Source organism: Heptranchias perlo, chromosome 3 (assembly GCF_035084215.1).
Source record: "Heptranchias perlo isolate sHepPer1 chromosome 3, sHepPer1.hap1, whole genome shotgun sequence".
In the NCBI taxonomy this organism is placed as follows: Eukaryota; Metazoa; Chordata; class Chondrichthyes; order Hexanchiformes; family Hexanchidae; genus Heptranchias; species Heptranchias perlo.
In genome coordinates this window covers 62,436,077-62,448,512 of record NC_090327.1, presented here as the reverse complement: position 1 = coordinate 62,448,512, position 12,436 = coordinate 62,436,077, and the positions used below count along the sequence as shown (strand labels likewise).

The 12,436-nt window shown below is 45.0% G+C and overlaps 1 protein-coding gene across 1 annotated transcript in view; it reads right to left on the bottom strand.

The window, feature by feature from the left end:
* Positions 1–404: 404 nt before the first annotated feature.
* sntg1 (syntrophin, gamma 1) overlaps positions 405–12,436 on the bottom strand; it is a 150,961-nt gene continuing 138,929 nt past the window's right edge. Inside the window, exons 16-17 of the mRNA XM_067977096.1 lie at positions 12,044–12,154; positions 405–812 (exon numbers count right to left, since the gene is read on the bottom strand). Coding sequence (XP_067833197.1) covers positions 681–812; positions 12,044–12,154 — 243 coding nt within the window. The 3' untranslated portion in view covers positions 405–680. The remainder of the gene's footprint in view (positions 813–12,043; positions 12,155–12,436) is intronic.

The window sequence follows — 12,436 nt, the reverse complement described above, 5'->3', positions numbered from 1 at the left end:
AGAAGAATAGATGATTATTGATATTTTTATCTATCACACTGAATAAGTTCTGATTATGTTGCTCATGAGTTCAGATTTCTGTCTTTCAGAGACTTATCATGGAAACAGTAAACACTCAGGGCTTTTTGTAAAAATAAGGGCATTTCCACTACAAAAATTATTTTACATAAAAATGATCCGCTTTGCCCATTTGAACCCTTCATTTCTAATCATCATATTCCTTAACACTATTATCTTGCATAAATCTCATATCTATAACACTTAAATGTCTTGTAAATTCATAAAAATTTCCATCTTTGGAACACCAGAAGTACATTTAATTGCAGGGATGCTTTCACAGAGATACCTCCAATAAGAAATCTTATGTACATTAAGTGCTTCAGTGACACCCCTCACTCAGGAAGTATCCCACGATAATGTTTGACTGCAGTCCATGAGGAAACTCCAGCACAGTACTGGAATCAGAAAAGGTACTATATCCGCAAACTCTCGAAATTTCAGTTCATCTCATTCAATGACTGTTTGCAGCTTATGGCACAGGAAATGAATGCAAGCTGACAACTTTTCTCCTGAACTGGAAGTCTTGTATCGAAATCCCTCATGGCAGTGCCATGTTAAATATTTATCTTCAGCAGAGCAGCAACGACTCTTCCAAACTGGATAGAAAGAACAGGAGTCCATCAGTTACTGTACTTGGCCTTCCCAGCAATAGGCTGACTTCCAACATAGAGAGGATCCATACAAGCAACTTTGGTGGCAAAGAAGGAGTGTATACAGTGCAGTACTGCAAAAAGGTTGGAAAATTCCAGCTCCTGCATCAAAAAAATAGAGAAGAGAAAAAAATATATATTTTAAAACATAGCATTGAAGCAGAAACTAAAAGGGGCAATTTTAACCCTGCCTGCCTGGCAGACACCGGACGGGCAGGCAGATGAAATTGCCCATGGGACTCGCCCGTCAATGCCACCCACCAATCATACAGGCTATGATTTTAACCTGCTCTGAGAAGGATAACTGCTTTAAGTATGCAGATTGAGCTCTGTTGACATCATCAGGGCCTGATTGCTATTATAGCCATGGGCCTGAGCGAGGAAGTAGTTGTGGGTTTTCCACTAGGCAAACCCAACGGGAAGAGGAGTTGGGGCCAGCAGATGCAAAAAGAGGTAAGTCTTTTTACTTTTTAAAAAACTTTTTTTTACTTTCCTTGTGGAGCCAGGTGCCCCTGCCCCAAGCTCCCCCCAACGATTGACTTATCTGAGTGTTGGAGCAGTCTCCTGTTGTCCCACATTGCATTTCCTCTCGGTGGAGAGCTGCCGTTTTCTGCCAGTTTCGAGTGGGAATTAGACCGGGAACATGCAGATGGGGCCCAGGGTTTGCTGGCCGCCTTGGCCCCCACCCACTTGATTCCTACCATAAGTTAAAATCAGGCCTTAAGTCTACAGAGTCTCTGATCAATTTTCTACTTCTCAATTTTATTTCAGATTCATGTTCCTAAAATTAGACCATTTACTGATTAGTGTAGTAGAGTTTTCATGATCATATGCAAGTACCCCTGGTATTGTTTGGTAAGTCTTTGGCTTTTCATCTGCTACGATGCCTTAAAGGTACCATAAGATTTCTTTACTGATTTCACTGAAAGTAAACATGCAGGTGCAGCAAGCAGTATTGTGTTCAGTTTTGGACTCCTGACCTAAGAAAGGATCTACTTGCCATCGAGGGAGTGCAGTGAAGGTACACCAGACTGATTCCTGGGATGGCAGGACTGTCGTATGAGGAGAGATTGGGTCGACTTGGCCTGTATTCACTCGAGTTTAGAAGAATGAGAAGGGATCTCATTGAAACATATAAAATTCTGACAGGGCTAGACAGACTGGATGCAGGGAGGATGTTTCCCCTGGCTGGGGGGTCCAGAACGAGGGGTCACAGTCTCAGGATACGGGCTAGGACATTTAGGACTGAGATGAGGAGAAATTTCTTCACTCAGAGGGTGGTGAACCTGTGGAATTCTCTACCACAGAAGGCTGTGGAGGCCAAGTCACTGAATATATTTAAGAAGGAGCTAGATAGATTTTGAGACACAAAAGGCATCAAGGGGTATGGGGAGAGAGTGGGAATATGGTATTGAGATAGAGGATCAGCCATGATCATACTGAATGGCGGAGCAGGCTCAAAGGGCTCAATGGCCTACTCCTGCTCCTATTTTCTATGTTTCTATGTTCCAAGCTAGTTGATGGCACCTTCCTTATGGTTACACTGAATAACATAATATTTACCTTACTGTTTTGACCAATGCTGTTGTTTTTATGGAGTTTATTTCTCCAATTGTATTGGGAACTATACGACCTTAAATAAGTTTGGTATGAAAATAAGAGTTAGCACAGCCAACTCTCACTGCTTGAAAACACACCAACATCAACATGTCAGATTGAGAGGAGAGCAATTTGAAAGCAGCAGGGTCTGTTACTCAAGAGGAACAGGACAATAATCACACTGGATCGCAGCCTACTAAAGGATTGATTAAGAAAGGGAAGATAGATTATGAAAATAAATTAGCAAAAAATATAAAAACAGATAGCAAGAGTTTCTACAGTTATATAAAAAGTCATATAAAAGGGTAGCTAAGGCAAACGTAGGTCCCTTAGAGGATGAGACCGGGAAATTAATGGTGGGAAACATGGAGATGGCAAAAATGCTGAACAAATATTTTGTTTCAGTCTTTACAATAGAGGACACTAAGAATATCCCAACACTGGACAAACAGGGGGCTCTAGGGGGAGAGGAGCTAAATACAATTAAAATCACTAAGGAATTGGTACTCAGTAAATTAATGGGACTCAAGGCGGATAAATCCCCTGGACCTGATGGCTTACATCCTAGGGTCTTGAGGGAAGTGGCAGTAGGGATTGTGGATGCTTTGGTAATAATTTTCCAAAATTCTCTGGACTCAGCAAAGGTCCCGGCAGATTGGAAAACTGCTAATGTAACACCCTTATTTAAAAAGGGTATTAGGCAGAAGGCTGGAAATTATAGACCAGTTAGCCCAACATCTGTGGTGGGTAAAATTTTGGAGTCTATTATTAAGGAGACAGTAACGGAACATTTAGATCAACATAATTTAATAGGACAAAGTCAGAATGACTTTATGAAGGGTACGGTAGCATAGTGGTTATGTTACTGGGCTAGTAATCCAGAGGCCTGGACTAAAATCCAGAGTCATGAGTTCAAATCCTGCCACGGCAGCTGGCGAATTTAAATTCAATTAATTAATTAAATTCAATTAATTAAATAAAAAAATCTGGAATTAAAATACTAGTATCAGTAATGATGGCCATGAAACTACCGGATTGTCGTAAAAACCCATCTGGTTCACTAATGTCCTTTAGGGAAGGAAGCCTGCCGCCCTTACCCGGTCTGGCCGAGATGTGACTCCAGACCCACAGCAATGTGGTTGATTCTTAATTGCCCTCTGAAATGGCCGAGCAAGCCACTCAGTTGTAAAATCTCGCTACGAAAAGTCATAATAAGAATAAAACCGGACGGACCACCCGGCATCGGACCACTAGGCACCGGACACGACAACGGCAAAACACCAAGCCCAGTCGACCCTGCAAGGTCCTCCTTACTAACATCTGGGGACTTGTGCCAAAATTGGGAGAGCTGTCCCACAGACTAGTCAAGCAACAGCCTGACATAGCCATACTCACAGAATCATATCTTTCAGCCAACGTCCCAGACTCTTCCATCACCATCCCTGGGTATGTCCTGTCCCACCGGCAGGACAGACCCACCAGAGGTGGCAGTACAGTGATATACAGTCAGGAGGGAGTGGCCCTGGGAGTCCTCAACATTGACTCTGGACCCCATGAAATCTCATGGCATCAGGTCAAACATGGGCAAGGAAACCTCCTGCTGATAACCACCTACCGTCCTCCCTCAGCTGATGAATCAGTCCTCCTCCATGTTGAACACCACTTGGAGGAAGCACTGAGGGTAGCAAGGGCACAAAATGTACTCTGGGTGGGGGACTTCAATGTCCATCACCAAGAGTGGCTCGGTAGCACCACTACTGACCGAGCTGGCCGAGTCCTGAAGGACATAGCTGCTAGACTGGGCCTGCGGCAGGTGGTGAGCGAACCAACACGAGGGAAAAACTTACTTAACCTCGTCCTCACCAATCTACCTGTCGCAAATGCATCTGTCCATGACAGTGTTGGTAGGAGTGACCACCGCACAGTCCTCGTGGAGATGAAATCCCGTCTTCGCACTGAGGACACCATCCAACGTGTTGTGTGGCACTACCACCGTGCTAAATGGGATAGATTCAGAACAGATCTAGCAGCTCAAAACTGGGCATCCATGAGGCGCTGTGGGCCATCAGCAGCAGCAGAATTGTATTCCAGCACAATCTGTAACCTCATGGCCCGGCATATTCCTCACTCTACCATTACCAACAAGCCAGGGGATCAACCCTGGTTCAATGAGGAGTGTAGAAGAGCATGCCAGGAGCAGCACCAGGCGTACCTAAAAATGAGGTGCCAACCTGGTGAAGCTACAACTCAGGACTACATGCATGCTAAACAGCGGAAGCAACATGCTATAGACAGAGCTAAGCGATTCCACAACCAACGGATCAGATCAAAGCTCTGCAGTCCTGCCACATCCAGTCGTGAATGGTGGTGGACAATTAAACAACTAACGGGAGGAGGAGGCTCCGCAAACATCCCCATTCTCAATGATGGCGGAGTCCAGCACGTGAGTGCAAAAGACAAGGCTGAAGCGTTTGCAACCATCTTCAGCCAGAAGTGCCAAGTGGATAATCCATCTCAGCCTCCTCCCGATATCCCCACCATCACGGAAGCCAGTCTTCGGCCAATTCGATTCACTCCACGTGATATCAAGAAACGGCTGAGTGCACTGGATACAGCAAAGGCTATGAGCCCTAACAACATCCCAGCTGTAGTGCTGAAGACTTGTGCTCCAGAACTAGCTGCGCCTCGAGCCAAGCTGTTCCAGTACAGCTACAACACTGGCATCCACCCGACAATGTGGAAAATTGCCCAGGTATGTCCTGTCCACAAAAAGCAGGACAAATCCAATCCGGCCAATTACCGCCCCATCAGTCCACTCTCAATCATCAGCAAAGTGATGGAAGGTGTCGTCGACAGTGCTATCAAGCGGCACTTACTCACCAATAACCTGCTCACCGATGCTCAGTTTGGGTTCCGCCAGGACCACTCGGCTCCAGACCTCATTACAGCCTTGGTCCAAACATGGACAAAAGAGCTGAATTCCAGAGGTGAGGTGAGAGTGACTGCCCTTGACATCAAGGCAGCATTTGACCGAGTGTGGCACCAAGGAGCCCTAGTAAAATTGAAGTCAATGGGAATCGGGGGAAAACTCTCCAGTGGCTGGAGTCATACCTATCACAAAGGAAGATGGTAGTAGTTGTTGGAGGCCAATCATCTCAGCCCCAAGGCATTGCTGCAGGAGTTCCTCAGGGCAGTGTCCTAGGCCCAACCATCTTCAACTGCTTCATCAATGACCTTCCCTCCATCATAAGGTCAGAAATGGGGATGTTCGCTGATGACTGCACAGTGTTCAGTTCCATTCGCAACCCCTCAGATAATGAAGCAGTCCGAGCCTGCATGCAGCAAGACCTGGACAACATCCAGGCTTGGGCTGATAAGTGGCAAGTAACATTCGCGCCAGATAAGTGCCAGGCAATGACCATCTCCAACAAGAGAGAGTCTAACCACCTCCCCTTGACATTCAACGGCATTACCATCGCCGAATCCCCCACCATCAACATCCTGGGGGTCACCATTGACCAGAAACTTAACTGGACCAGCCATATAAATACTGCGGCTACAAGAGCAGGTCAGAGGCTGGGTATTCTGCGGCAAGTGACTCACCTCCTGACTCCCCAAAGCCTTTCCACCATCTACAAGGCACAAGTCAGGAGTGTGATGGAATACTCTCCACTTGCCTGGATGAGTGCAGCTCCAACAACACTCAAGAAGCTCGACACCATCCAAGATAAAGCAGCCCACTTGATTGGCACCCCATCCACCACCCTTAACATTCACTCCCTTCACCACCGGCGCACTGTGGCTGCAGTGTGCACCATCCACAAGATGCACTGCAGCAACTCGCCAAGGCTTCTTCGACAGCACCTCCCAAACCCGCGACCTCTACCACCTAGAAGGACAAGGGCAGCAGGCGCATGGGAACAACACCACCTGCACGTTCCCCTCCAAGTCACACACCATCCCGACTTGGAAATATATCGCCGTTCCTTCATTGTCGCTGGGTCAAAATCCTGGAACTCCCTTCCTAACAGCACTGTGGGAGAACCGTCACCACACGGACTGCAGCGGTTCAAGAAGGCGGCTCACCACCACCTTCTCGAGGGCAATTAGGGATGGGCAATAAATGCCGGCCTTGCCAGCGACGCCCACATCCCGTGAACGAATAAAAAAAAAGGGGGAAGTCATGTCTGACAAATTTGCTTGAGTTCTTTGAGGACATAACGTACAGGGTGGATAAAGTGGAACCAGTGGACGTAGTGTATTTAGACTTCCAGAAGGTATTCGACAAGGTGCCACATAAAAGATTATTGCTCAAGATAAAGAATCACTGGATTGGGGGTAATATTCTGGCATGGGTGGAGGATTGGTTATCTAACAGGAAGCAGAGAGTTGGGATAAATGGTTCATTCTCGGACTGGCAACCAGTAGCCAGTGGTGTTCCGCAGGGGTCGGTGCTGGGTCCCCAACTCTTTACAATCTATATTAATGATTTGGAGGAGGGGACCGAGTGTAACATATCAAAGTTTGCAGATGATACAAAGATGGGAGGGAAAGTAGAGAGTGAGGGGGACATAAAAAACCTACAAGGGGATATAGACAGGCTGGGTGAGTGGGCGGAGATTTGGCAGATGCAATACAATATTGGAAAATGTGAGGTTATGCACTTTGGTAGGAAAAATCAGAGAGCAAGTTATTATCTTGATGGCAAGAGACTGGAAAGTACTGCAGTACAAAGGGATCTGGGGGTCCTAGTGCAAGAAAATCAAAAAGTTAGTATGCAGGTACAGCAGGTGATCAAGAAGGCCAATGAAATGTTGGCTTTTATTGCTAGGGGGATAGAATATAAAAACAAGGAGGTATTGCTGCAGTTATATAAGGTATTGGTGAGACCGCACCTGGAATACTGCATACAGTTTTGGTGTCCATACTTAAGAAAAGACATACTTGCTCTCGAGGCAGTACAAAGAAGGTTCACTCGGCTAATCCCGGGGATGAGGGGGTGGACATAGGAGGAGAGGTTGAGTAGATTGGGACTCTACTCATTGGAGTTCAGAAGAATGAGAGGCGATCTTATTGAAACATATAAGATTGTGAAGGGGCTTGATCGGGTGGATGCGGTAAGGATGTTCCCAAGGATGGGTGAAACTAGAACTCGGGGGCATAATCTTAGAATAAGGGGCTGCTCTTTCAAAACTGAGATGAGGAGAAACTTCTTCACTCAGAGGGTAGTAGGTCTGTGGAATTTGCTGCCCCAGGAAGCTGTGGAAGCTACATCATTAAATAAATTTAAAACAGAAATAGACAGTTTCCTAGAAGTAAAGGGAATTAGGGGTTACGGGGAGCGGGCAGGAAATTGGACATGAAGCTGAGTTCGGATCGGTCAAGGCCCTGTGTGTGGCGGAGAGGGCCCAGGGGCTGAGTGGCCGGGTCCTGCTCCTACTTCTTGTGTTCTTTCGATTTGAGGTTAGGATCAGATCACCCATGATCTTATTGAATGGCGGAGCAGGCTCGAGGGGCCGATTGGCCTACTCCTGCTCCTATTTCTTATGTTCTTATGTACTGTACCATGAAAACAACTTATAGTTGACCATCTTCAGGGTCTATTTAAATATATCCTGATGGATCCTCATCTTGAGCCTCGAATTAAAAAGAAACCCAATGTAACCATCTGGATTTCCCAACTGCACCATGATACTGGTTCACCTGCAGCAGAAAGACCTACTGGGATTGGCACTTAAAAGCAACTATACTTTGCTTCAGTGCTAAAGGCCCTATTACCTGCAGGGAAAAGATATCAATCACAGTATTCCTGTTCCTTCCGATTGAAATCTGCTGACCTGGCTAGGTCTGCTGAAACAGGCCAGAAGTGCTGAGATAGGCATTCTTACCCCTTCAGTCAATCATCCCAAAACACATTACCAGTATCATTGTCTCCACACCATGGATACCTTATAAATAGCGAGTGTATTTGCTATTTCACTCCTTCAGCCAAAAGATCACAATAAGAATGTATACAAGTGTATGTGTGAGAAAGGCATGCTTACAGGCTTTTCGGTTAAAAATTGTTAAGAGCATCAACAAAACAGTGTTCCAGTAATTGTTAACCTTTAGCTAAAGATTGCTTAGATCTTGTCATAATAGTAGGTCATGAGACACCATGGGGGTAATTTTAACCCCCAAGGACGGGTGGATTGGGGGCGGGTGGGAAGGTAAAAATTGTAAAAATGTAAAACCGACCCCAACCCACCTCCAATCTGCCCACTGCCGGTTTCAACGGATACGGGTCGAGGGGTGGGCGACCAATCCGCTCTCAGGAAGCGAGTCGGTCAGTAAAATCTTTTAAGGAGATTGCGGGCCTCCATTTTAATAGCTTTTTTATTTTTAACTCCAGGGGGCCGGGATTCCCGGGCTTTCGGATTCTCGCCATGTAAGAGGAAGCGAGAAGGCCCGGATCAATGGGATTTTATTGTACTGCTTGTGGTCCAGGAGGAGCAGGAGTGTTTCCTTCAGGCCCAACAAGCTTCCCTGCCGCGACCCCCGCCCCCCCCCCCACGATATCTGACCCCCCCCCATGTCTCCGACCCCTCCCACAATGTTCCACCCCCATGTCTGCGACCCTCCCGATGTTCCACCTCCCGTGTCTCCGACCGCCCCCCCCCCCCCGATGTTCCACCCCTCCGATGTCCAATCCCCCCCATCACCTATCCCCCTCCCCCAATGACTGCCCCCCACCCCCAAGACCAACTCCATTCCCCAATATCCGGCTCCAAGTCCCCCGATGTCAGACTTACCTGGCATCCATTCCCCGGCTGCTTTCCCATCCGAGAGGCAGCCAGCGTGTCAATCTCGCTGGCTGTCAGGCAGGAGGCTTGCTTTAAAAATTTAAAAGACGCTCTGACCTCAAAATCGTCAGGACATCCAGGAAACCCATACTTCCAAGTTTCCCATCTGGAAATGCTCCCTCCCGCTCTCTCCACTGCTCAGAGTAGATATCCAGGCCCATGTCTCCATTAGTATCTCAGGTTTATAGTGTGTCACGGTCTGGGAAACTGTTAGTTGCCTGTATCTGTATTGTTATGGAATGTACAGGAGTCAACAGATTGATTGACGTTTGGGCCCAAAATGAGAGGAAGGGGGAGGCTCAATGTCCTGTATGAACTAATGGATGGCTGTAACATATACATAGCAAGACTTAAAGCGTACTAGTTAGAATATTCTTGGAGTGATTGAACAGCTCATTATCTTATCGCAGAGTCGAGTTTGATCACCTCCGGAACCTTGTGCCAGTTTGTATCCCAACATCTTACCTTTGTAGTATGGTATTTTAACAACTTTTACTACTTATCTTGTACTGCAACACCTAATAAAACATTATGCTAAGAACAAAACACCTCCTCGCCTTTTTGATTAAAGACTGAACATACTCCATATGTATTACACATCCTTGCAGTAATTGCAGATTTATAACTGCAGCCATGTATAGCAAACTAGAAAGGTTATATCAACAGCAACTTGCCTTTATAGAGCACCTTTAACATAGGAAAACATCCCAAGGTACTTTATAGAATCATAATCAAACAAAAATCAACATTGAGCTAAAGGTGGAGATATTACGAAAGGTGACTAAAAGCTTGGCCAGAGGTGGGTTTTAAGGAGTGTCTTAAAGGAGAAAAAGGAGTCAAAGAGGTGGAGAGATTTAGGGAAGAAATTTCAGAGTAGAGGGCCTAAAAATCTGAAGGCACGCAGCCCACAATGGTGTGAGTGGATTTGGGGATGCACAAGAGGCTGGATTTAGAGGAATGCAGAGTTCTTAGATGGAGCAGATTACAGAGATTGGGAGATGGTGAGGCCATGAAAGGGTTTAAACACAAGGATGAGAATTTGAAATTTGGGCAGAGGGGGACCGGGAGCCAATGCAGGTCAGCAAAGACAGGGGAGATGGGTGAGTGAGACTTGGTACAGGGTAGGATACGGGCATCTATGACCCCAAGCTGAGCTTTTGACCTCCAATATCCTCTCTATCACAAAGACTGGCTACTTCCACCTCCGTAACATTACTAATTTCCGCTTCTGCCTCAGCCCATCTACACCCCCATCTCCCCCCACCCCGAATTCTCCGTTCCTCTGTCTTAGGCCTCTTGTGCATCATCCCCCTTAGCCCCACCATTGGCAGCAAAGCCTTCAGTCACCTAGGTCCAATACTCTGGAATTCCCTCCCTACAAAACGCTCCACCTTTCCACCTCACGCTCATCCGTTAAGACGCTCCTTAAAACCCACCTCTTTGACTAAGGTTTTGTTCGCCCCTCCTTGTATCTCCTTCTATGGCTTGAAGTCCTTTTATTTTGTCGTACATTATCAAACGTCTTTTGAAAGCCCATATATATAACATCAACTGCACCAACTTCATCAACCCTCTCCATCATTTTAATTTTGTATAGTACCTCAGGCTACCAATGAGATAATGGGGCCCTTATTCTGGTTGGTAAAAGATGCCATAGGTTTGACTAGAAACCAGATAAAACTTCATTGTTGTGGGGGTTGATTAACTGGTGCACTTTCTGTGAGTGTCACTCTTCAATGGAAGTGTGGGGAAACAGAATCATCCCTATAGATTATTAGTCAGAAAATTAAAGTTAAAATAGAGTTTAATAAAAGAGAGAAAGAGGGAAAATGGTGTATGAGAAAGACAAGGTAGGGCAGTAGTTAGCATTTTAAAACTATTTTGCCTTCATTTATGAATTTTAAAGGGTATATTTGTTTAATATAAAATTAATATTATAGAAATAAAGCTATTCTTGATCTCTGTACTACTGTTACTGTAACACCGGGAGATTTTTCAGCATCGGTGTCCATGAAATGTTAAAAACAGAAACGTCTGGCCCTGAGAGTGACTGGTGATCCATGAATTGAAGATATCACAGTGTACAAAATCAGAGAATGTTCATCAACATTCTCCAATGTGGATTGCTTCCCAGTTTTTGAGTATTTATGATTTTTTAACACCAATAAAACTAAAATATCCAAACTGTGCCAGAGTTCAGGAACTCCATAGATTAAAGATGGGTATGTCAGCAAGTGCAAATCGGGTGCTTTGGAGCTCAATTTGCCTCTTCCCTAGTCAGAACATGGTCACCTCTGGGACCTGGCCTGGATCTGAATCCAGTCCACCAGACACCTGGGGTGAACATTTATCTCTGACAGCTCTTAATGGAATTGTTTTTTGTTGGTCATAGTTCCATTGTGAAAAACTGCCTTCCCAATACACATGGGGCAAAACCCACTTATTATATAAGAGTTGTTTTTTAATATACTTTCTCCATGGAAACTCTACAGTACTACTGCATATAATTTCTTCAATTTGTGTCACATATCAGTGGTCTGATTTCCAGAAGCCAATGTGAATAGACTTTAGCACAGGGCATCCTCCCTGAGGACCTCAATAGCCCATTCTCCAGCTGAAAACACAGACATTGTAATCACTTCTCTGGAGGATGCCAAAGTATCTAATTGAAGAACACATGTACTTTTCAGGTAAATATTCTCTTAGGAGAGTTCAATAGTTCATCTCTTTTTTAAAAAATCTGTTGACTGAAGTGGACAGTTACTCTCTCTTATTTTCAACTTGATGAAAATATTCCAGTGCCACAAAAAGATAAATGCACTATAATTATTTTTTTTAAAGCACCATTAACACAGATTTGTCTGGTCTGACATCAGTTTCACACTACATTACCTTTGCTTCAATTTGTTTAGTGTCGATGTTCTGGAATAAAAATTTAATCTTGCTTTTTCCATCATCTGAAGAACCTTTCAGCTGTGAAAATTTGTATCTCCAGAGAACAGCCTGTAAAAGCACGTGAAAAAAAGGTTAATGGCAAAAGAGGTTGTGGGGTGACACCATGCTGACATTTTCTTTCATAGCACATCTCAATTTTGTAACAAAATGGTCATATCTTACTTACTCAATGCAGAAGGGCTAATCTTCAATCAAACATGCAATATGTTTCAATTAGATTAGTTTAGCTGGCAGGAGAGTCAAGAGAAATCATTGCGATTATCTTTCTTACTCTTCATTCAGTCATTTCGTACTCAAACTTTGAGCAAACTGGTTGAGTTCCTGGTTTAC